General features: G+C 40.8%; 1 protein-coding gene across 2 annotated transcripts in view; it reads right to left on the minus strand.

The window, feature by feature from the left end:
• Positions 1-7,416: 7,416 nt before the first annotated feature.
• Positions 7,417-27,000, minus strand: part of HTR7 (5-hydroxytryptamine receptor 7) — a 65,802-nt gene continuing 46,218 nt past the window's right edge. Inside the window, exons 2-3 of one of the 2 annotated variants that reach the window (XM_081158474.1) lie at positions 13,769-14,527; positions 7,417-9,080 (exon numbers count right to left, since the gene is read on the minus strand). In XM_081158474.1, the coding sequence (XP_081014600.1) occupies positions 9,038-9,080; positions 13,769-14,527 (802 nt within the window). In that variant the 3' untranslated portion in view covers positions 7,417-9,037. Of the gene's footprint in view, positions 9,081-13,763; positions 14,528-27,000 lie in introns of both variants that reach the window. The other variant, XM_081158475.1, reaches the window with a different exon arrangement.

Below are 27,000 nucleotides of genomic sequence, written 5' to 3' on the forward strand. Positions count from 1 at the left end.
GGCACATACCCTAATTTGAAGACCAACCCTCTGGGACAGAGCCTCCCAACGGCCTGCATTACAAGGGTAAATGGATTGTGGCTGTGTCACAAGATGCTGCCCTCTTCAGCCCTTAGGGCTGCTTTGGTTTAGAGGCACAGTGACATCTGGCAGGGTGACCTAAGTGAAAAGGGCTGGGAAGCCCCATATAGAAGACACTCTCACTTCTATACGCAGGGTGACAAGTCCACAAGTGCTCATGGCAGCATTCTTTACAGTTACAAAAAAACAGACGTAAACTAAATGTCCATGAGAAGAGAAACGGTTGAATATTCAGCTAGCCAAATATTATAGTGGCATTAAAATGGATGAACTTGATCTCTCTCTCTCTCAACGCAGAAGAGCTCAAAACCTAGCACTGAGAAAAGAATAGCAAGAAGGATGGTGTACACAGGATGGCAAGACACGTAAACTTCATACAGTTAGGTCGATTTTGAAAGACATAACAATCATGTATGACAGGCACACAAACACCGATTGGAAGGATGGGCTAACTCGGGAATGGCTGCCTCTGGGCGCAGAATGGGATGGGGGAGGGGCAACGACAGTGGCCGGCAACCGCGCATCAGTGCTGTGGGCTCTGTTCTCAGCTCTGCACGTCGCCACCTGTTTAATACCTTCAGCAACCCCGTGAGTACTGGGCAGTATTATCCTCATTTTACAGATGAAGTAACCGATGCACAGACACAGAGATTAAGGGACTTGCCCAAGTTCACACAGCTCTAATAAAGGGTACAATTGTATAGATATTAAATATTTTACTAATACAGACTTAAAATAAATATGACAACATGATAGATGAATGGGTGTTAATTACACTTTGTCTTTTTCTTTGAAAATCAAATGTAAAACCTCTGCTTTATTCTTTCAGAAGCTCAAATTTGTCTGAGAAGATCATTCTAAAACTCTGGCTATGATTTCTTTTCAAGAAAATAGATGTCATTTCCTCAAATGTCCTCACCAATGGTACATAAATTAAAGTGCCCTTTCTTATATTTGCTGTGGTGGGATGGAAATGAAACATTTTACATCAGTCTGTATTAGATTATATTGTCACAGAATTACATGCCCCCTACAATTCATATTATAGTATTTAAGGGATGGTTTTCATAAAATAAAATAAAAAAATCTGTGCTTTGCATGGTCCAAATGGATAAATGGGAATTAGGCCAAATTTTCCCTTAATTGATTTAATTAACTAAAACTTTCATTTTTGCAGGTAACTTAAAAGCTTGCTAAATTAAATTTCTAAGGGCCAAGAGAATAAGCAATATAAAGAGTAATCTTTGATTCATAAACCCAGAAATAGCTCCAGGTGTTAATTTGATCTTCACTTACAAAATATATTCTAACATTTCATACAGAGCCATTGATGAGGAAGCTGATGGAATGAGCATGACAGTGACTGTTCTTCACTGGAACTGCTCTCTGAGGCCAAAGAGCAGCTGGAGCTGCCTCACAGAAGATGTCCACAAAGATCAGGATCAGGGCCACCGGCCAATCTCCCTGACAAATCTCAACTGTTCCCGAATTCCCCTCATTCCTGTTTGCTTTTAAAAGCTAGGGATTCCCTCAGTTACGGGCTCCGATGTGGCCAGGAGAGAGAGAGACCCGTAGATAGGTTTGGATAACAGCCTGCTTTTAGCTGCAGAGGCCCCTGGGGGGCCTGTCGCTAACTAAATAGCTGTTGGGTTGAAAGAATCCTAGTCAATGAAGGAGGCATATAGGTATGATTTGAGCTTCTGTCACCACCACAAACTTGTCACACCGTCTGAGATGTCTGTCAACACTCCCTCAGGTTCAGACATGGATCCAAGGAGTTCTTGCCCCAATGTAACTATGTACCTTGCAAGAAGAGGACATTGCCCCTGAATAATAGATTAGTGTATTTGGTTAATCGGCTGACAGTTAAGAGACAGCAAAAGATGAGAGAATGGGACAGAGAACAGATAAGTTTTAATGAAGAGAATATAGAAAGGTACATGTTATAGGACAGTGGCAGTCAGGGCAATATATTAGCCAGGGTTCTCCAGAGAAATAGAACCAATAGGTTATCATATATTATATATAGGTTATATATCATACACATCTACATACATATAAACCAATGTCCTATTGGTTAATGTATTATAAGGATATATATATATGTATATGAGATTTATTATAAAGGATTGCTTACGTGATAACGGAGACTGAGAAGTCCCACAATTTTCCATCTGCAAGCTGGAGACCTAGAAAAGCCAGTGGTGTAGTTCAATTCCAGTGCACAGGCCTGAGAACCAGAGGTCCAATGGTCCCAGTCCAAAGGCAGAAAATCGATCGATGTCCCATCTGAGCTGTCAGGCAGAGAGTGAATTCTCCCTCTGCCCTTTAGTTCTATTCAGACCCTAGATGGGTTGGATGAAGCTCACCCACATTGGGGAGGGCGATCTGCTTTACTCAGTCCATGCATTCAAATACTAACCTCACCCAGAACATTCTCACAGACACACCCAGAAATAACACTGAGTCAAATATCTGGGCACCCCCTGATCCAGTCTTCACTGATACATAAAATCAGCCATCACAGGCAGGCTGCAAGAGAAACGCGTAACCAGGAGAAAGCATTGAAATGCTAGGTACCTGGAAATGGAGGGATCCAAGAATAGGACTAGAAAGCAGGAACCACAACCTGTGCCCTCTTCACAATTTCCTGGGATTTTACCTTAAACTGCTTTGGAGTATTCGGTGCAAGAGGAGGTATTTGGAGACTCAAAAGGGATTCCCCTCCGAGTGCAGATGCGTATTTCCAGGCTCCCAAAACCAGTGGATGGAAGGACAAGTACACACCAGCTGAAGAGCTCAGTTTTGTTACTTATAAGTTAATGTCCTTAAGCTCTATAGGCCTCAGTACCCTCACCCATAAAATGGAGATAACATTTTAGGGTTGTTGTTGAGAATTACCGGAATGGCTAATGAGTAATGAACAATTAATGTGAACTGCATTAATCACTGCCATAAGCATTCAAATGCACACATGCAATGGTGAAAGCATGGACGTTGGCCAAGGTCAACATCTGCCTAATGTTCAACACAGTTCACAAAGATCTACTCTTTGTTTTGATGACAAACATCTATAATCAGCTGCTTGATCATGGGGGCAGAAATAGGATGTATTCATTCTCAGCTAACCCTGTACTAGCACCAATATTAATGTTAACGCCAGTCGTTACATGCATATGTCTTTAAATATAGTTGAAAGCTATGTAAGGTGATTTGCAGGTTTTTTTCCACAAGCTGGTTGGATTTTTGGTACAATTATTAAGTGCAGAGTAGCACATTGTATATTTCTCTGACAAGATTCTATATCCATCTACAAATGCTTTAAATATTATTTCATATGAAGCATGCTTTCCCACACTAGTAGCACAGAATCAGCGAGATAATTCACTTTGCCGGGATTTTAGGAACAGCAATTCTCAACACCTGGGAGCCAGGTCAACTGTACTGGAATCATCAGGCAAGCTCATTAAAAGCTCTTTTCAGCTTCCACTGCAGCCCAGGACATAACGAACCAGAATCTCTGGAAATGCTGCCCAGGAATCATCACATTTAACAAGTTCCCTAGATAATTCCTGTTCAAAGTGAGGTTCAGACAACACTGAGTTTAAAAGCAAGGTGGTGTGTATACTGAATAGAGTATCACAACCTTGTGATTCTCAGCTAACCCTGTACTAGCACCTCACTGCCTTAAGAACAATTTAGTTAATATAATCATTCTAAAAATTAAATACCTTTCAGTGCCTTTGGGTCAGCATTCTGGATTTAATGTAATTATAGATCACTGGAGAGCAGAAACACGGGGGGAAGTTCAGTTGTTTAAAGGCGCTGGTCCATGGCTGCGGGTGTCTGCACCATTACTACTCCCGGTGCAGTCCTCAGGGACAAACTGTTCCCGACAGTCCCCACCCTCCTATTTCTGCCCTCATCCCCATATTCTGCCCACCACAGCATGCTGCAGAGAGCCCTGCGCAAGCAGCGTCCTGCTCACGTAATGATCATGCCACAGTGCTTTCAGTGGGGAACTGGGAGGTTCTCCCTAATTAAGTGACAGCACGCCTTCTTTCCTTTTTCTACAGGTATTGTGTGTTCTGACCAGATTTATTGAAATGTAATTTTATGTCTATTGAACCTATTAAGAAAAAAATTGGGCTTATATTTTGTATTTTCAAATACATAGCTATGGGACAGATTTTTTTTTTTAATTCTTCACCAAAGATAAGTTTGCAAAGCACTGCTCTCTACGACACTCCTTTAAACAAATTCAAACAAAACATGGCCCTAATTTAGCATCTTTTCACCTGCTAAACAATAGGGAGTTGTGCTCCTAGATCACCCATGAGATCCTCTAGCCCTGGAACTCTCCATGGACACAGTTATATCTCACTTTTTTACAGGTGGATTGTTCATTTTGTAAATTACCCAGGACAATATTTTATATTTATAGCTGACTTTCTGCTGCCTCGCACTGTCGCTCTGCACCATCTCTCCCACTGTGAGACTGTGTGGGTTTGAAAAATAAAGAGCATTTTAATAATGGCCTAATCAAAATGTAATTAAGAAAAGTAATTTGGCACCAAAATATTACATAACACACATCAAAGATTAAACTCTAGATATTTCTTACCATCTGCTATCTTGGATTATCACTCTCTCCTCCACTGAGATTTAAATATTTATATCAATATATTGAAGTATGCATTTCTTTCAGAACCTCCTTGTGCTTGCCTTAGCATAATACACAGCGTATTTTATTACAGTCATTTGTGCAATGTTCAGATTCCTTGGTAGACTTTTAGCTTCACAAGAATGGAGATCACTTCTGTCTTGCCACTGGGTTCCAGTGTTTTACAGTCTCTGACATATTAACAGATATTTGTTGGAATGAGTGAGCAGATAAATCAATGAAATTCTTAGAGGAAGAATCATGAAGTAGGCTTTCATTTCTTTACAGTATCTTACATATTTCTTGTTCCATAATCTTCTTCTTGCTCTATAATTTCTGAGCATAAATTCTACAGTTTGAATAGAATCTAAGACTTTGTCTGTCTGTCCAGGGAGCCATAGTTACAAGATGTCTTAATTCCTTTCACTCAGCTTTTTCTAAAAATGCCAAATGCCCGATGTAACTTTTATCTGCTAGTCTATTTCTGATCATTGTCAACCTCTCTCATTTTCTGCTTCAGTGAGACACAGTAAATTTTGCTTTTACATTTTTATTGATGATCACATCACATCTCTGTTGCTTGTTCTGCCTAAGCAGGGTTCTTTTTAAATTTTAATTTAGCCAGCAGGAGCTTGAAAAGCGAAGTGCTTTAAGTTAAGAAATTACTTTCCTTCTCCAGAGAAAGTGTAGACTAGAGAGTTTCAAGGAAGATCCAATTGAATAAGCCTCTGTCTCGGGGAACTAGATCCCCTGAGCTGGTACCCAAGGTCTGCCTGTTTCACATGTAATCTTGAACAAGGTCTCCCCTTTTTGATTCACACTGTTTGCAGTAAGTAAGGGATGACATCACAGGATGCACTACTCCCAGGGCTTTCGAAATGCGCTGACCCTCTGAAAGTCTCCAAATGGCTTCTGTGTGTGCTGTTAGGGACCATCTGGCTAGCTGTAGATAAACAAGTTGCAACATATGGGCCATAACACATACACGGCTCTGCTCCACTAGTGCAGAAAATTAAGAAAGGGTCGCTCTCTTGATATGAGAAACTCATGCAAAAGCAGCAGCACCATGGAGCAGAGGGCCCGCGCACACAGGAGAGCTCAATTCAAGCGCCTTCTCTCCCACTCGCTGCGCACATTACCTGATCACTCCAAGTTCTCTCAATTTCCTCATCTAAAAATTAAAAAGGGTGCCAAGTAAACTGTGGCCTTCCTCCTTCCCTGTTCCTTCTTCCTTCCCTCTCTTGTTTTCTTCCTCCCTTCCTATGAAAAAATATGGATTATATGCCTACTATATAGGTTTCAAGTATGATGCTAAATGCTGGGCATATTGGTAAGGAAAGCAGGCATGGTCCCTGCCCTTGAAGAATTAATAAACAATGATAAAGGCAAACATTAAATAAATAACTGAGAATAGGAACAGAAAGGGAATGTATGTGTGAAGGTCCTGAGATGGGAAGGGGCATAAACTATTTAAAAATGCAGGATTTGTAAACATTTAGATCCATTAAATTGTGGACTCACTCGACAATCAAAATGCTGAAAGGAAAATCCCCACCATCTACAGATGGCAATTCAGACAATTATTATATTAGCATAAACTATTTGAAAAGCTGCCTGAATTTTCTATTCTTATTGTTGATCTCAGGCCTGCAGACAATGAATCTGATAAAATTGCATGAAAATATAATCATCAGAAACATATACAAGCATCTCAAGCACATGACATCATGGGAAATGCTTTAAGAATCACAAGAGCTTCCAGAAAACCTAGGAACTCTGTGCTTCCTGTTTAATATTTACAAAATAATACCAGATAGCAAGGCAACGGTCATTAAGTTATCTCTTACAAGTCCTTTACTTCCCCACCTTGGTTTCCCAATACTCTCAGCCTTTCCAGAAGATGACAGTTGATGCCCTAGAGTGAGAGAGAGATTAGTCACAACAGTCATTCTTGCTGATCAGTCATAACATATATGTAAAATGTTTACCTCAGTGATTTTTTTCCCAACTCTTAGTGAAAACAAAAGCGGTACCTTTGGCAAAAACTATGCCATATGTGAAATAGTATAAACTGTTCGATATTTTTCCCATTCTCTAGTTTCTACCTTTCCTTCCATTTGGCTGCCATCCAGGTAAGGCACAGCGGACAGCGCCCAGCCCCCATCGCCAGAGTGAAGCAGTTTAATCACCACGTGTTAGCGTCAGGTGGGATGAAGAGCCATTTTTAATAACTAAGGTCCTAATAAAAACATTAAGCAAACACATTTGAAAACCTAAATCCAATTAACCATAATGCCATCTATGGACAGGAAAAAACATGTCACTCCCTGCAACCTGCCAAGGCACTTACTATACTATGCATGACAATCTGAGACATGCCTGCCTTCTATCTAGAGGCAAATGCCTTAAAGGAAAGAACTCACTTTATGCACCTCTGCTCCCTCCACGTCCACGGTGCTGAAGGTGGCAAAAGCCCAATAAACACCCATTCATCAAATCAAGAAATGAACACTAATTAAAAAAACAAAACTTACCAAATGGATGAATCCTCACAGTGAAATGCAGTTAATTGCAGAACTGCCTTAACTACTTGTTAGGATTTAGCAAATATATGAAGCTTGGCCTTCTGCTATTTGACATACAGCAACATTTATGACATCAGACCTTCAATTAAAAATCATTACTTAAGTGGCTTTATTACAGCTACAAATAAACTTTATTTGCTGTAAGGTAATAAAACATTTTCAAATGTAACATTGATCTGACCAGAATTAATCATTTAAATTATGAATATCAGTATATACAGTCACTTGAGCAAATCTGCAGTTGAGGAATTTGTACAGCTCATTCTGAAAGGACAGGCCCCACCTCCCCTTTCCGGAAAGGCAGGCCCCCTCCCTGTGTCTGGCAAGAAGCAATGTCAATGATAGTTGGAAGAAATCCATCATCCACGCTGGAATTCCACAGTATCCTGGGAGGAAACGGCTACATGTATGGTAGGAAAATAATATTCTCTTGCAGTTCTCTTTTACCAAATGACGTTTTGCATTCATTTCATCCCTTTCGAGGTACTCTTCCGATCTACTGTCTTTCTGTCTAGCTCATAATATCACATGGTTCCATTACAAAAAAATACAATCCTCAAAGGGACCTTTTCTGTTTCCCTGTCTGCCCATAATGCCTACTACTTTAGGGAGGAAAACAGAATTGGCCAGGCACACATTTGATTTAAGATACAAAGAACACAAAAACAAATCCTCTAGAAGGAACAGCATGGTATTCTGGAGCGTTTGCCAATAGTGAGTGTCCCAGGTGACCTCCGGCTCACACAATTCAGTTTAACAAAAGGCTGCTCAACGAGAATGAACATAGTGATGCTTCATTTCCAGAGGCATCACAACCCTTCATGAAAACCCCGTGATTCCCTGACTTTGTCCCCCAAAACACAGCTATGGACCAGCCTCTGGGCCCATGGCACCCGTGTGTAACGAGTCAAAAGTTCAGTGCCAACACCCACGTTGACACCCAGTACGGTCAGGTAAAAAATCCTCATGGAAGGAACCTCCTCACCTCTCAGGACCCCTTGGAAGTGAGCACAAGCAAAAGCTTTATTCGGCTTTTTATGATTCTCTCCAGCCTGAGATCTGTTCCTGATTATACCATAACAATAAGCGAGTTCACAAAGAAAGTACATCGGTAGGGAAGTCACAGGGACCCTGCGGGAAAGCCAAACTGTGCGACAGAAGCTTAAAACAGACACTGCTCTGGGAAATCACTTGTGTGAGCTGATGACAGGATTCTGTTTTCTAACACGGGACATGCAACATAGTCAACACTATGCTTACTGCAGTTAGCTCGGAAAAACACCCTTCTGTCCTACAACAACATGAACTCTGCCTCGGGAATGACTCCCGAGTCCCCACCGCAGGGCCTAGACTCGGAGCACGGAGGCACCGCTGGAACCCGCTTCCACTGGCATGGACTGGGGCATATGCAAAGCACCAGCAGCTGTTTCCCTTCTGGAGCTCAGCTCTGTTCGCGAGCTGACGCTTTCTTAAACCGAGAACTATTTTCATTTGCACACAATAGCACAGATCCACAAGGGAAAGAAAAGGAGAGGGGACCATCTCCCTCCTAAGATGCTTGTACCACAGATCACCCCGCTCGTCTTGTCACGTTTGAACCATCCCAAGAAAAACCAGAAGCCGCATTCCACAGGCTGAGCAAATGATTTCGTCCCGTTTCCACCTCTGTCTTGCCTGGTTTTGTTCATCTCCATGATTTCGCTTTTGATCATGAATCATGACTTTTTTTTCTACAGTAGTCAGACTTTTGTCTATAAAGAGAGAGAGAGAGGGAGAGAAGACAAGAAAATGATTTAGCAGAACCATAAATGCTTTTCTTTTGCGGTGGGTGGATTTAATTTTTGCAGCATTCAGTAATTGGAAGCATTTGTGGCTTCTACGGGGTGATGAGCATCTCTAAAGGGAAAGAAAAAGTGCTGTGGCTCTTTTAACAAATTTCATAGCTGTTATAAGTTGCCAGGGCCTTAATATATTTGCAAATCAGCCCCAGATAACCCATTTAGAAATTCACTTTTATAAGAGCCGTAGCCAAAACTGGCTCTACTCACAAAAATCCTTGCAAAATACTACAGCACTTGCCCTACTTGAAAAGAATGATGATGACTACTACTGGGAAGCGTTCACTCTAGGAGGGCGCATCAGAGCAAGCTGTGTGCGCAGACCAGGGAACCCCGCCCCACCTCCCGCACGGCCTTCCCCCCAGATTCACAGAAGTGGCATGAGTCATGGACAAGTCTTGGCCAAGGGCTGAGGAAAAGTCTCCTTCTCCTTGGTGCAGTGCCACCTTCCCTCTAGATCCACACTCCCCTCACTCTGTGCCTTCCCAGGACTCCCCTTACCAAGCCACACCTTTGTGCCTGAGAGCTAGGGCCACGAGATTCCAGGGCCGCACCGCACTCCCAGCCTCAGCCTCCCATCCCATGGCAAGGGCCCCTCTAGACTCCACAAATGGGTTTTTCCGGTGACAGGATCAGTTTCTCCACAAGACACCATCTCAGCTTTGTCCCTCCCTTCACACAATGGAGACTGAGGACAAGACCAAGGCCACACTTCAGCTCAGACCCACCGCTCCCGGCTCCTGGGTACCTGGGAGCGGGCACTGGAAACTGGTTGTGTCCCTGCTGGCTCTCCACCCATACTGCTAGCAGGGGCTCTGCATCTTCTCAGCAAGAGGACAGGCTGTCCTTCCTCTGCAGCTCTCAGCAGCTCAGGAGCTGTCTCTCCAGGCCTCAAGCCATAGGACCATTTCAGTCTCCTTCCTCCCCACCCACCTGCTGATCAACTTCCAAATGTCCGCACATCCTTGGCCTCTTGCCTAGTCTCAACACCACCCTGCTTATGTGGGCCCCTCCTGACAGAGACCTCACTCTTACGTTAGCCCCCTGGCCCATCTCCCTTCTCCCACTGTGAACCCCTATTTTACAGTCCTGGTCTCACTCCAGCTCAAAAGCCTTCATCTGTCTCCCCACCCGTCCTGCCCAACTGGCCCTCCATGCTGACCCCAATCTACCCAGCTTCCAGGTACTGCTAAAGACATACCCCACCCACATCTGTGCGCCTCTGTCCATCCTCTCTCCCCTCTGCTTCGAGCAGCGCCAACCCTTCCTCCGCCTCTGCCATCCCTTCTTGCTAAAATCTTACTCTCTAAAAACCCACCCAGATTATCACCTCCTTTGTAATTGCCACCATGGGTATTTCCCTAAGACATCCCCACAAGGCTTAGTTTTCTTCTATACCCATCTGTACTGCTTGATTTACTTTGTGCTATGTATATTTACTATCTACGAAAAAGAATTTTTTTAGAAAAAGCAAGAGAGGTCAATTGCCTGCCTTTCCTGTTTAAAGAGACATTGCAGAGTTAAAATGCAGGCAACTGTAAAGAGTGAGGCCAACGAGCTATTATTATTACTAAGTGATGATTTCATAAAAACAGAGATGGATTCCAGCTAGTTAATGGTGAGGAAAACACTGCTGTGGGGAAAAACATCAAGGAAATAGCAAACTTTTTGGTTTTTTTCTGTCTTTAAAGCAACATTCCACCACAGATATCCAGGGTTTCAGGGGCCTCGGGGCTGCTTCTTCTGTTTCTATTGGGACCCATTTCCTTTGACTTTTCTCATCACTGGTAGAATCAGCCTGAACTCCAAAGCTTGAGCACAAACCCTGAGCAGCCCAGTGACAGAATTCAGGATAGGAACCCAAGATTACTCCCCTATGACTAACCACAGCCACTGATGGGAACTCTAGGAGTCTCTTTGATGAGAAAGACAATACATCACCCAGCAGAAGGGAGGTGGAAAAGAAGAGCTACTTCAAAACAATCCCATGAAATTCTTTTATATAAAAGTACTTTAGAAACAGCTTTTCAACACTGTTCACAATAGTGGTATCAGAGAATGAAAGCCATCAAAATGTGATATTTATAGCAGTTCAAAAAAAATCCATAAAGCCGACAAATTAGGAAGAAACAAAATCCCTCCTTATGTCACATTTGGTTTTATAGTAACATTATTTGAACACCTGTGAAAAGGGCACACAGATTACAGAATAGAGAATTAAAATTGCCAGTGAAGCGTTCACAGCCTTTGCCTCTGTTCACTCCCTGCCCCAAGGAAGATTCCCAAGTGCCTGCTGGGGGCACTGCCTGCATATTATAGGATGTTTATCAGCATCCTTGGCATCTACCCTCTAGACAGGTATCAGTATGTATTTCCCTTCTCCAGGTATAACAACCAAAAATGTCTCCAAACACTTTCAAATGTCCCCCAGGGGCAAAATTACCCCTAGTTGAGAACCACTTGTCTACAGTAAAATCCAAATTTCTTGGGACTGGAGTGGAGATTCTTCAGAATTTAATTTCCTTCCACCTTTCCATCGTGGTCTCCACATCTTTCCCCACACTAATACTTACCTTCAGCCAGACTGTCCCTTGCATAAGGTCCCACACTGATGCCTCCACCTGAAATGTCCCCTTCACTTGGAGAGCCATTTTCTCTAGCTAAAGACACAGAGGCAAATATCCCTGGGTATTACGTTAGCTGATTTACTTTTATAAAAGGTACTGTCACATGGAAGTTAAAAGCCCTTTTGAACACAAACTTCCTGGCTTCAAATCCAGCTCTATCACTTTCTCTATGTACGGCTTTGGGGAAATTACCTGACCTCCCAAGGCCTTGTTTGGTCATCTTCAGAACAGAAATGAAGAAAACCAACTTTTCGTAACATTTTAAGGATTAAGTGATATAATTCACACAGAGTCTCAGCATAGTGCCTGAGAGTGAGTCTTCAATAACTGTGGGTTACTGTTATTTTAAACTGGAAAACCTATTGTGTGACATTTGAAAAATTAGCATTTTGTCAGCTCTCTGAATTATGTGTGAATCATTAGCTAAAATAATCAAGTTATTCCCAAGTTCTTTGGCTGTGTAGGAGGCATACAAGCACAGAGTTGTTTTCTAGTTCAGGACCTCCTTTGTTTTTCCCCAGTTTCTACACTGGCTGCTTAACTGACCCTCTGCCACCAGCCTTTCTAACCGCCCTTCTCACTGCTGCCTCAAACACACATCTCAGCATGTTACTCCCGAGAACTGAAACCAATGTGCTTTCCTGTTCCTGTGCTAAATAACTCTGGGACTAGGCAAAATATCCAGTCACATGTCCCAGAAAGTAGTTGCTTCCAAAAGATAAGGCTTCATACCAACCAATATAGCTTACTTCTCAAGACAAATAGTTTGTCCATTAATACTGACTTCAAGGCCCTCACTTAGCTGCACCCACCAATCCGAAGCTATTATGTCATAAACTCCGCCCAGTCCTCACCAGTTTCCCACCTTAACATCCCCTAGCCCGAGCCCTAAGACTATCATTTCCTCACTTCCTCCCTCTGAGAAACTACAAAGACTCTGTCGAGAAGGTGTCCTCCCAACTTAACTTAATTCTATTAACAAGTTTTTCCAATGGTCTTCTTAGAGAGCTGATGGCTACAATCCCCAGCTCAAAATTATTCAACAGCTCTTCACAGACTGTAGACTGAAATCACTTGACAAAGAGTGTTGCGTAACAGCTACCAGCACATGCACTGGGGTAACTCATACATCCACCACTTAGGGGATATGTGATCTTAGGTAAATTACTTTATGTCCCTGAGTCCCAGTTATTCTTCTGAAAATTGGGGATGTTAGAAGCACCTACTTTATAGGCAGAATGGTGTATAGCATGTGATAGGTGATCAATAACTGTTGGCCATTATTACTTTTATTTATCATCTATTTATGTGCCAGGCACTGTATTAGATCTGCAAATAGAAATCTAAGACATAGATTTAGAATTTAGAATCTGATGAGCAGACACTAGTGGTTAATTCAATAAAATTTTAGAGTCCTGGAAAAGTCCCTGGGGATATAGGTTGATCATATTCTAGAACCGAAAACTGTATTCTTTAAAAAAAAAAAAAAAAATTTAACTTTTTAATTGTGAATAATTTCACATGTACAAAGGAGTGTATGTAATAGATGTGAAAATAAATACCTGTGAAGCTACACCCAGGCTCAAGAATCAGAGCCTCGGCAGGCTCACAACTTCGAGTTCCTAGGAGAAATGATATCTGGTTTCCCTCATCCCTATTAGGGGATATTTCTGCCTGCTGCTTCCCAGTGAAGACAGAAAACAGGATGAGTTCCTAGAAGTTTTCACAGTCATCTGGGGACTATCCCAGGTTTGGAGCCTCTGGTAACCCATGAGGGCACTTGGGTACCCTCCTTGAGTAGGGCTGCTCTCCTGAGATAGCTCAGAGCACAGAGGTGTCCTCTTTCACCTTTATTACACATAAAAGAGTCTAACATATGTGTGTGTATATATATATATAAAGTAAATGATAATAAAAAAGCAGCTCCATGAAAGCGTTGGGGGATGAAAGGAAAACAGTGATAAGTGACCTTACAGCACAAACTCGGGCCTGTCGGGCCTCTCGGCGAGCTTCAGGGCCTCGTGCATGCCCGCGGCCGACAGCTTTCGGTTGATGTTGCGGTACTGGCACTGGAGCAGGCTGCGGTAGGTGGTCCGCAGGTCCCGGTTGAAGAAGGCATATATAAAAGGGTTAATGAGAGAGTTTGCGTAGCCCAGCCACAGGAATGTCCGCTCCACCCAGAGCGGGATGCAGCTGCAGGCCGTGCCGCAGATGAAGGGCCGCGCCGTGGACAGCAGGAAGAAAGGCAGCCAGCACACGGTGAAGGCCCCCACGATGATGCCCAGGGTGGTGGCTGCCTTCTGCTCCCTCTTGAAGATGGAGATGTTCTTCCTCTCGTGCCTGAGGAGTCTCGAGAGGTTGGCACACTCCTCCACCTCCTTCTGCAGCTTCACCATGCCGTTCAGGGAGACGAGGCTGTCGGGCTGCGGCAGGCGCGGGAAGCCGGGGAACTTGTGCTTGGCCGCGCTGCGCCTGGCGGCCTTGTAGATCTGGTAGTACATGAACAGCATGACCGACATGGGGATGTAGAAGGCCACCGCCGTGGAGTAGATGGTGTAGCCAAAATCCTGGCTGATCAGGCACACCTTGTCGTCGTTGACATTCTGGGCCCAGCCGAAGAGCGGGGGCAGGGTGATGGAGGCGGACAGGAGCCAGACGGAGAGAATCATCTTGGCCATGCATTTCCCGTTCTGCCGCACCGGGTAGGTCAGCGGCCTCGTGATCCCGAGGTACCTGGGAGAGAAACGCAAAGGGAACGTGTGAGGACACTGATCACAACCCATCCCCCGGGGAGCACCGCTAGCTGGGCGCTAGGCTTTAGACCCAGTAGCTCCATTCCTCACGACAGCCCTTCTACACGGCCATCGTTATTCCCATTTTGCAGAAGGGTAAACTAAGGCTCTGAGATGTTAACCTACTTTATTCCAGGTCACACAGTTGGCTAGAGGCACTGCTAAGTCTAAGACCCCTCCACCTGTAATGCTATTCTGTGCTTTTTTCATACCTCGTAGCTTCTTTCTTGTCTTCCAATGTAGTCAGTGAACTGACATCCGCCCTCCCCATATAAGTACTGCCACCCAAATCAGCCAGTAACAAAATGTCAAGCCTGATGTGGGATGTTGTGACACATCCTCACAAATTAACCAAGGTCTACCACATTCTGATATTACACAGCCACTGCCCGGCTGTCTTATTTCAGGCTGGCTTTGAACTCATTTCAACGGCTCCTTTGCACTGTAGCAAAAGAAATTCTTTAAGCTTACAGAGATTTGTGAGATGTTTCTAAAACCCTAAGGTTTTGGAATGGAAAGTAGCAAGTGGTCACTCTTTTACCCCCTGAAACTTCTCACATAAGAGTAATGTCAGAGGAACAATCTATAAAATAGAAACGGCCTGCCTCATTTCTCCTCTCTTCAGAAGGCTCACAAGAAAGGGCACAATTCTGAAAAATATTAGGTAAACCCAACATATTTTCTTTGCTCAGTTCTACATAGAGAATAAATATATCTCTGTCTCTGTTATCAAGGATTTATCATGCAAGAGACACAGCAAACAGAAAGCATATACAGTGAGACATTTGCCAAATGCTTCATCATGTTCGGCTTTCCAAATGTGTTTTCTCCGCAGTAGTTAACAGTCTTGGCTTCTATTTTGGGGAAGATTCAAAGAGCATTTGGGATGTCAAGACAGGTAAAAGCTGGTCATTCTGCGGTTGTTGGTTTGTGTGTGTGTGTTGTTGTTTTCACTTCATTTATGTATATAAAAGATACACTCTTGAAACATGAAAAGGAAAGGTACAGAGAGAGAGTCCCCAACTTACCAACAGGTTATTTTCAGAAAGTCTGTCAGCTGGTCGGTTGAAATCTTAAAAATAATTATTTTTGTGCTGGAAGTATCCTCACATGTTATATAAGCTTAAATTATTCTACAAAAGTCAAAAATCATCCTCTCACAATGAAAATTAGCGTCACTGCAACACTTAACAAGGCAAAATTGAAATGTAATGAAAAGAAAGCAGCCAGATTTGCTCATGCGTTGAGAATACTTGTCCATTCCTTCAATAAATATTAGGAGAGCGCCTTCTGTGCGCCAGGTGCGATTGTAAAGGTTGGGGATACGGCAGCAAATAAAACATGCTCGTGACAGACGGGGAGCTCGGGGAGGGGTCGAGCGGGAGGACAGCCTGGCGGTGACGTTGAGGGAACTCCTGATCCCTTCCAAGGATCCAGGTGTCAGTAGCACCCATTCGTTTACTTCCCAGCCTCTGCCTTCGCTCTCCCTTGATAAAGCTGACCCAAAAGGCACTGCCCCGGGTTGATGAGCTGTAATGAGGATTAGGTTTGGGCTCCCAAATAACATTATGGGAAAGAGGGAGGTTTTCCTAGAGTAAGAGTGGGGAAAGGAAGGAAAGGGGGAAAGAGAAAGGGAGGGAGGGAGGAGGGAGGCAGGCCGTGGGGAAAGGAGAAGAGCAAGCAAGAGAAGTAGACTGTGCCTGTGTGGAACTATCTGATATTAGCTGAGTTTTAAGCAATGGGGAAATGTTTAAGAACATTTAAAAAGAGGTAAACGAGGGAACCCCTGAAGAATGGTGTTAGAACTGACTGGAAACCCACAATTAAGCTGATCCCTGCCCTAAGTCTGAATGCAGACAGTCCATTAAGGGAACAAAAATCCGTTTCCCTTTCTTTGCTTTGGTCGCGGAGTTCTCTCTCCAGCTGAAGCTCCTTTGCAGGCGTCTCCTTTCGGACCTAGTCCGTGCTGTCCAGCAACTCCTGCGGACGCAGCCTTTCTGGCTCCCTCCTGGTCTCCCAGGTGCGGGAGGCAGTCCTTGCCAGGACTCGGACTTTGATGATCTTCGCTCTCTGCCTGCTGTTTCAGGCATAACTGCTTCTTCCCAAGCCGGGATCTGGCTTCCCAGACGCCAACCCAGGCTGGAGGTTCAACAGGGAGATGAGTCCATACAGTTCCCCAGGTAGCCACGAGATGGCACTGTCAGACCAGGCCATCTCACACCTACTTACCCGGGGGCTGGGGGGCGGGTGGTTAGAGCAACAGCAGGTGCTTGTGGAAGAAGGAAGGGCGATTACTCACAACAAGAAAAGAAGTTATATTTCACTTGTGAGGTTATACAAAAAAATTAGCAAGCCTGGAATGCACAGCCTGGTAAACTATTCTGGAGGAAGTCAGTTCAGTCTTCCCTCCCGTCCCTCACATTTTCCTTACTCAAACAGAACCAGTATCTACAGACTTAATTATATTCAGCCTTTCTGCAGTTCACAGAAATGATACAGAATTCACAAAGATTAATCCTGAGAGGTTAATTAATTGAATACCAAAGACATCTAAGATTATTAAATAATCTAACAAGTGGTCTGACATATTGACACGTCAGTGATGTGAGGCTGATCCATATTCCGTCTTTCCTAAATGTACAAATTAGATTCCATAAACTCTCCTATTTTACACCCCATTCTCTACCAGTCTCAAGTCATGTCCCACAGTAAAGGAGTTATATTACTTCGTTTCCTGGGTGCCACTTGGTGAGACTTTTGAAAGCTAAAGTCAACCAAAACATGACTAGGAAAAAAAGTGCTCGTTAAAGTGTCTGGAAATAAAATAAACAAAAGTCAATATTTTTTTTCATTAACAATTAAAAATATTATACAAGGAAATAATTTCATTCACAGCAAAAACTAAAATAGCTAGAAAAAAATCTATCAAAATGGTCAGGGCCTAAGTAAGCAAACCTAAAATGCTACCACAAGACCTAAGAGAGTGCTTGAATCTATGGGCGGGGGGGGGGGGGGGCAGTAATAAGAAAACCCAGTATTATAGAAGTGCCAATTTTCCCTCAACTAATCTAAAAATATTATACAACTCCAGTTGAAAAACCTAGCAGGGCTTTTGTTATTTTGAACAAATGATTTTTAAGTTCATCAAGTAAATATGCAAAAATAGAAAACCTGAAAATGAATTAAAATGAAGGAATACTTATCTTATAAATAGTATAAAGCCACAGAAATAAAATCTCAATAACAATTATTAAAAAACAGACAGATTCATAGATCAGAAGAGACCCCAGAAATAGATTCAAATATATATAAAAATTTAATATATGATGAGTCTTTTTATTTTTTTATTTAATATGTTTTTATTGATTTTAGAGAGAGAAAGAAAGAGAGAGAGAAACAGTGATTGGCAGCCCCCTGCATGCCCCCTACTGGGGATGGAGCCCACAACTGAAGCATGTGCCCTGACAGGGAATCAAATCAAAGTGGCACCTCTTGGTGCATGGGAGAGCATCCAGCCAACTGAGCCATAGGGGCCAGGGTAGAAGATGAGTCATTTTAAATGAGTAGTAAAAGACTGAACATTCATAAGCTGGACAACTGGCTAGTAGTTAAGGGAAAAACTGGCTTATCTTTCTCCTTATTCAAAAATAAATCCCAAACTATCAGACAGAGCAATTAAGAAAACAATCCCATTTACAAAAATTGCATCAAAAATAATACCTAGGAATAAATTTAACCAAGGAGGTAAAAGACCTGTACTCTGAAAACTATAAAACACTGGCTAAAGAAATTGAAAAAGACATAAAGTATATACCATGCTCATAGACTAAAAGAATTAATATTGTTAAAATGTCCATACTATTCAAAGCAATCTACAGATTTAATGAAATTCTTATTAAAATATTAATGGCATTTTTCACAGAACTAGAGCAAATAATTCTAAAATACATATGAAACTACAAAGACCACGAATAGCCACAGCAATCTTAAAAAAAGAAGAAATAAGTTGAAGGAATTATGCTCCCTGGTTTCAAACTATGCTATGAAGTTATAGTAATCAAAACAGTATGGTACCAGACCAAAAACAGACACAGATAAATGAAACAGAATAGAGTGCCTAGAAATAAACCTATATTTATATGGCTAATTAATCTATGACAAAGGAGGCAAGAATATACAATGGGAAAAAGACGGTCTCTTCAATAAATGGTGTTAGGAAAACTGGACGGATACACACCCAAAAATAGAACTAGACTACTTTCTTACAACGTATACAAAAATAAACCCAAAATGGATAGAAAACTTAAATGTAAGCCCTGAAACCATAAGACTCCTAAAAGAAAACATAGGCAGTAAACTGACATCAGTATTAGCAATATTCTTCAGCTATGTCTCCCTGGGCAAAGGCAACAAGAGCAAAAATAAACAAATGGGGCTACATCAAACTAAAAAGGTTTTGCACAGTGAAGGAAACCTTCAACAAAACAAAAAGGCAACCAGCTGGAAGCAGGAGATTTTTTCAAATGATATGCAATCAGAGGTTAATATCCATAATATATAAAGAACTCATATAACTCAACATTTAAAAAATTATCCAATTAAAAAATGGACAGAAGACCTGAATAGATATCTCTCCAAAGACATACAGATGGCCTATGGAGAAATGAAAAGATGCTCAACATCACCAATCATCAGGGAAATGCAAATCAAAACCACAATCAGATATCACCTCACAACAGTCAAAATGGCCATTATCAGAAAGATAAAAATTAATAAGCATTGGCAAGGAAGTGAAGAAAAGAGAACCCTCATGCACTTTTGGTGAGATTGTAAACTAGTCTAGCCACTAGAGGAAACAGTATGGTGATTCCTCAAAAAATTAAAAATAGAACTACCATATGAGTCGGAATTTCACTTCTGAGCATTTGTCTGAAGAAAACAATTATTTGAAAAGATATATGTTCCCCTATGTTAATTTCAGCACTACTCACAACAGATATGGAAGTAACCTAGGAGTCCATCGACAGGTGATGTGATACACGTGCACATGCACACACACACACACACACACACACACACACACACACACACACTATGGAATATTATTCAGCCATAAAAAAAGAACAAAATCTTGCATTTGTGATAACGTGGGTGAACCTAGAGAGTATTATGATAAGTAAAACAAGTCAGTCAGAGAAAGGCAAATACTGTATGGCTTCACTTACATGTGGAATCTAAAAAACAAAACAAATTAACAGAAAATGAATCAGAAAAAAAATCAATAGATACAGAGAACTGATAGTTGCCAGAGGGGAGGGAAGTGGGGGAATGGGCACAAAAGGGGAAGAGAATTTAAGAAGTACAAACTTCCAGTTATAAAATAAGTCACAAAGATGTAACACACAACGTAGGAATTATAGCCAATAATATCATAATAACTATGTGCAGTGATAGATGGTTAGTAGACTTAATATGGTGATCACTTCATAAGGTATGTAAATGTTGAATCACTACATTGTACACCTAAAATTAATGTAATACTGTATGTCGACTATAATTAAAAATAAATTTTTTTAAAGAAAAGAAAAAACATGCTAAGAACTCGAAAGAGTTTGTGCAAAGGCCCTATGATGGGGTTAGAGCTTGCAATAAAATGTAGTGTGAAAAAAATAATAAATAAATCCCAGTAGATCAAAGATTATCATGTAGAAAAAAACAAACCCTAAGACGACTATGAGGAAATATGGATGAGCAGTTCTGCAATCCTGGAAGGACAAAGGTCATTCTTAATCATGACACAAAAGCTAGAAAATATAAAATGACATACTGATAAATTTTTGACATAAATTGTATATACAAAACAAAAAACTAAATGACATCCAGCTCATTTAGAAATCACTATGTGCAGAGTTAAAAGTCAAATGACAAACTTGGAGTTCAAACAACAGTATTTCAATATTCAAAGATCTTTTACAGGTCAGTAAAAAAAACTATCCCAATAAAAATATTGAAGCAAATAAAGAATAAGAAAGAATATCCAATGAGCACTTGGAAATATGTACAGTTTCACTAATAATGAAAGAGATGACAGTTTTAAATAATGACAGAATTTTCGGTCATTTGTCAGTGTTTCAGAAATCCAACAACGAGACAGTGAAAAAACAAGCACTCTCATTTTGCTAGTGAGAGATTCTACTGAGATAACAGTTCTGGAGGGCAGTTTGATAATTAATATGCATCAACATTTACCTTTAGGCTAAGCAACTGGACTCGTAGGAATTTGTCTTAAGAATATTCTTGTACATGTGCAAAGATGTTAATTAAACATATAACAGAGGGGGGAATATCCAATCTTAATATCAATAGGAGATTAGGTAAAGCATAGGTAGATATTAAGACATATATATATGGCATGTAACCTATAACCTACATATCTATTTATTGATATGAAAACAACAAAAAAGTGGATAGGAAACAATGTCTAGTAGTATCATATATTAATCTTTTTATGTAAAATTAGGTGTTGTATGAGTGCTGGGGGGATACGGGTTCATGAGGTGTCTAGAAGAATATCTACCAAAATATTAATAGCAATTTTATCTGAGTTGTAAAGACTTGAGTAGTTTTAAATTTTTTCTTTGTACTTTTTTATGCTTATTTTTAACTGTGAGCATGTAATAATAATAGCACCGTTTTAATTCTAAGAACAAAATAAAAGATTTAAGAGGATTCTGTGATTCCTAAGTCACTTAAGTGATTTTGGCAATAGAAATGATCTGGTTCATAAAATCTGTAAAAAGCTGATAATTAAACCTTAGATTGTTTTATTTGATTAGCTTTCCAAAAGTGTTTTATTACATTCATAAATTCACACAAAGGAAACAGAACTCCCTGGCATTTAAAATCCAGTAATTATTATATAAAGTAATCCTGGTATTCAGGGAAGTGTTTGTTCAAATTACACACTTGTTCTCCCAAATCTTGTATAGCATAAATCTTACCTTTCAGAGATGTGGGGGGCAGCGGGGAGCAACCTAGATTGATTCTGAATATTCCCTATTATACATAGTTAATATTCGTCACACTAACATTTTATGCTCACTATTAATTAGAAAGTGGGGTGCTTTTCAAGCCTTAACAATTCAACTTTAAAATGCACACAAATGTTCAAATACAGTAAATCTCACAGACGAAGGAATAATACACCCAAGTATTATATAATCGAGAAATGTATGCAACTCAAATTAGGAGTTCCATTAAAGCAGGGGTTTGGAGGAAAAGACTATTAGGGAGTTATCTATGTAGAGAGGGATTAGAGAGCAAATCAACTCTGCTGCCTGTCTTCCATTCTAACTGCACAGAAATTACAGAAAATAGTTTTTTAATTAAATGACTTCTCCTGAGTTCTGTTGCTATAGAATTAATAATTTAGGGGGTAAAAGAAACTGGGTAGAATTACTCTGAAATATAGTGGGTTTTGGAGTGTTAGGCTTAAAAAAAGGTTTGCACATTAGAATATCTTCTCCATGAGACCTCCTTGCTCATGGCGGGTGAATCTCCAGCCTATGTCAGTGGTTCCCAAAATTGGCAGATTATCAGAATCTCCGAGAAGCTTTGGAAACATACAGATTCCTGGGCCACCATCCATAATTTTCTTTTGAGAGGGAACTGAGACCCAGGGCTTTGTATTTAGGGCTGACTGTCCTGGTTCTTTATCCCATGTACTGCCATCAGAGCAGACTTCCCTCATTCGGTTTCAGAGACGTTACACTTTCGTATAAGAACTTGACTTTTACTTTATATATTTCATCTTAATAATGTGCTTCCAGTTTGACCTAACAAAATCATCATGATTCATGTTTACATTATCTGTTATTAGTTCTATCTCCCAGTACTGTGCTACATGCAAATGAAATAAGCATGGTTTTTATGTCTTAATCAAGTTGCAGATTTTTAAAAAATGCATAATACACAACAGGGTTTTGTAAACATTTCTAACAATAAAAATAAATACTTCTCACAATAAGAAATGTATTTTCCAACCCTGTTCAGTGTGGCTCAGTTGGGTGGAGCGTCATGTCCAATACACTGAAAAGTTGAGGGTTCAATTCCCAGTCAGGGCACATGCCCAGGCTGTGTGTTCAATCCCTGGTGAAGGTGTGTATGGGAGGCAAACGATGGATGTTTCTCACATCGATGTTTCTCTCTCTCCCTCCCCCTCCCTTCCTCTCTCGCAAATCAATAAAAAACATTTTTTTAAAAAAGAATAAAACAATGCCAACACCTTCCTTGGTAATGTGAACTCTAAAACTTAGTGGCTGCCTGTCCTCTAGTTGCCCTTTGAAGAAAAGGAAGGATGTTGTTGGCCAAGGCTGGTGTTCAACTACTTAAGGTCCCACTAACACAAAGCACAGAACTGATGTTTCTTCCCATTAGGCAAGAACACTCCCATTAACTGGCGCCCAGGGCCTAATACACAAAAATCTTGCAATTCCTTGGGGATGGGGGGGTGGGGGAGTCTTGAGCCATCCTTGCAGATGAGGCAAGAAGACAAGTTTCCTCAATGTACCTCAAGTTGCTGCACTATTTGGATTTAACCTACTTAAAATTTAAAGTAGGATTATTTTATTTCTACTTTAAGAATATCATTCATAGCACTCTAAACCCACCAGTATTCAAGTTTTAAAAAGGCCATAAAAATATGGCACCTCTAGGTTTTGGTAAGACATTTGTCTTTGTATTTAATACTTTGATAATAGCATTTACCTTTCTTCAGTGAATTGTATGGAAAGTTATGAATTAAAACTACACTATCCCTTTTTCATTCATTACTGTTAATAATTATTAACTAATTTGCCCATTTCTATTAATCTTCCCCCAAAGCAATCAACTAGAAAACATTTAATACTGAAATTCATATTATGTATGTATATATATGCACAATTCCAATGTGTTTTCTTTCTGAACTAAATTGCCTCTCTGATCTAGGCCTATCACAAATGTTCATATATTTCCACTAAAATAGAGTTGAACATAAATCAGCATATACTTACCAAAATGCATTTTCTGGTTTAAAGTTTTAAACATAAGAAGCTTTAAACTTCACAGCTAACTATAAGCGAATATATACTTTATTTTTATTTATTTAGAAACTTTATTTTCTGCGAACCATATTTCCATTCTGTTTAAGAGTCTGTAGAAGAACAGCTTAGGACCCTCAGTGGTTGCTCTTGCCCATTCGGTGGCCTGCAGACCAGTCTTCAGCAGCAGGCCGCGCGGCCAGTCTTCAGCAGGAAACTTCTGAACAGGCGCCTGCGCCTTCCGGCCAGTCTGCGACCTCAGGCTCGGCAGCAGCGAACTCAGGAGCGGGAGCAGTCCATCCACCCTGCAGTGCCGTCTTGGTCAGAGCCTTTTCAGCAGCGGCCCTCTCTTCCTTTTCAGACTCTTCAGGATCTCTGCAGAAGCAGACATCAGGCATGACCTCCCATGAGTGTTCACAGGAGATGGTGCCACACAAGTGCAGGGCTTCCCAGGCCAGCATCCACCACAGCAGGCCCAGTGAGTGAGTCTCCTGGTTGCCAGGGATGGCAATGTCCACACAGTGCAGAGGAGAGTCTGTGTTACAAGAGCAATAGTCAGTCGTGTTATACAGAGCAATAAGACGCCTCTGTGGGAGGCTGGCGGTCAGCCTTGGAATCAGTAACCACCAGAAGTCTCGGCTCCTGGATCTGGTTGGTGAAGATTCCAGGAGTTAAGTGGCCAGCACTAGGAGTGGCTCCAGCGGCAGCAGCAAACTTCAGCACAGCTCACTGGCTGGTATTCCTGGACAATATGACACTGACACCAGTGGGATTTTCAATGGTAGCAATGGAACGAGCTGCCAGCAGAAGCTTCTCCTGGGTTCTCTTCAGATTTATGATGCAGATGCCACCACTTTTCCTTTTGTGGATGTACTGTTCCATTTCCAAGTCAAGTTAGTGCCAACTAAGTGGGTTCCTGCTGCAGGGAATCTGAGGACATCTCCTCCTTCATCTGCAGGACATCAAGGGCTCCGGACACTGTGAAAGTTTCCCTTTAAGTTATGTGGGAACTGAGAACAACACCATATGGCCCCTCTCTGGGTGGCGAATATATATATATTTGGAAAAAGACCAAATATATATTTTAAAATAACTATGAGAACAAATTAACAAAAGAATTTTTAGATTTAGAAAATCGATGACATAATAATATATTCCAACTTAGAAGAGAAATTTTAGAAATTAGATTCTAAAAACCAAAGCAAAAATAAAACACTAACAACAGAAACAGTTGGCAAAATAATAAATACCAAGAGTTAGTTCTTCAAACGAAATGAGTAAAATAAAAAATCCCCTTCACAGACTGAAATGAAAAAGATTAAAAGCGGAAACAGTCCAGACGGTGTGGCTCAGTGGTTGAGCATCGACCCATGAACCTGGAGGTCACGGTTCAATTCCTGGTCGGGCACATGCCCGGGTTGTGGGCTCCATCCCCAGCAGGGGGCGTGCAGGAGGCAGCCGATCGATGATTCTCATCATTGATGTTTCTATCTCTCTCTCTCCCTCTCCCTTCCTCTCTCTGAAATCAATACAAACATATTTTTTTAAAAAAAGAGGAAAGAAATGCAAAGAAAGAGAAAATATCTTGTAAATTTCTAAATAAATTAAAACATAAAACAAAGAATTTTTTTAAAAAGCTTTTTGGTAGAATTAGAAATCATTATATGTATAAAAACCAGTATTTTGGAAGACACTGCCATTGAAAACTGATAATAAAATTACCATAAAATAATTAAACAACCTCCTAAATTCAGACAGCATTAAAACAGATTCCTAAAAACAACACGCCACATCATTTATTCTTATCTATTTAATACTTCTAAAAATGTAATTAGGCATTAGGTATTTGGCTGGTTATTTATTCTCTTCTTTCATTCTAATCTTTATTGTCATATCCTTTTTAATATTTGCCTTTAAAAATTGCACTATTCTACTAGTTTGAAATAATATTCAGTAGGATTAGCCTGTACAAGCCATTAGTTACAGAATCTAATGACTTAGATGTCTTCCTCTTCTAGGAAACACGCAATGCGTCCGTAAGAGCTAGAGATTCTCTTCTTGTCCTTCCCCTTTAGCCATTAAAAAACCACCACCAACTGGAGTCCAAGACTGTTTCTATTCTTATGCTTCTTTTCTCCCATTAGTCTCTTTTTACATATCTTTATACTAAAGCAAGAAATCTTCAAGAATTAAAAATCGTAGCCGATAAAACTTAATTTCTACTTGTATAGGGGGGAAATTATATTGCTTTTATACATGTGTCTACCCAGAAACCCAACCTGCTCGGTGTAAATTTAATGAAAAATGGCATATATTTTTTCCTTTTATCCCAGAATGACTATGCTAAAAAAACAAGAAGAGCAAAAATAATTCTGCCTCGTGTTTTCAAAGCATTTGAATAACACTAGCTAACATTTACTGAGCACACAGCATGCCAGGCTCTGTGATAAATGCTTGCATGCAGCATTGGAGTCAGTGTTTACAACCCTATACGGTAGGTATTATCCCCATCTTACAAATGAGGAAATTGAGGATCACAGAGGTTAACTTACTCTCTGAATGTCACATAGCTAATAATGCTCAAAACTGGGTTTGAAACATGGTTTTTCTTAACTCCAGAGCCTCCTCTTAACCAATACACACTTTTCTACTTAATCATTTACAAAACACCGCCATATACATGTTCTCGTATAATCTCTGTTTTCCCTTTATGCTGGAGACCACTGAAAGTGTAGTTGATTCCATTTCTTGGCTATTGTAAATAATGCTGCATTGAACATAGGGATGCATATATCTTTCCATTTGAGACATGGATGGACCTAGAGGGTGTTATGCTAAGTGAAATAAATCAGACAGAGAAAGACAAATACCATATGATTCTACTTATACGTGGAATCTAAAAAACAAAATAAGTGAACAAACAAAACAGAAACAAAACTCATAGATACAGAGAACAAACTGATGGCTGCCAGATTGGGGAACCAGGTGAAAAGGTGAAGGAATTAAAATGTACAAGTTGGCAGCTGCAGAATAGTCACAGGAATGTAAAAAACAGCATAGTGACTATAGTCAATAATATTGTAATGACTGTGTATCGTTCCAGGTGAGTACTAGACTTACTGCGGGGAATTACTTTGCAAGTTATAAAAATGTCTAACCACTGTGCTGTAAAAAAATTAACTAATTAATCAATTGATTTAAAAAAAAAAAAGAGTAGTTGATAAAGCTTAAAAGCCCTGACTCATTCATTGAAAGAGAAATCACAGCTGCTTGAAACAACCAGCTACGCTGCTGATAGTTCCAAGTATTAGTTGGCAGCCTCCTCAGGAGCTTC

This window comes from Miniopterus schreibersii (genome assembly GCF_964146895.1).
Source record: "Miniopterus schreibersii genome assembly, chromosome: 14".
Taxonomy (NCBI): domain Eukaryota; kingdom Metazoa; phylum Chordata; class Mammalia; order Chiroptera; family Miniopteridae; genus Miniopterus; species Miniopterus schreibersii.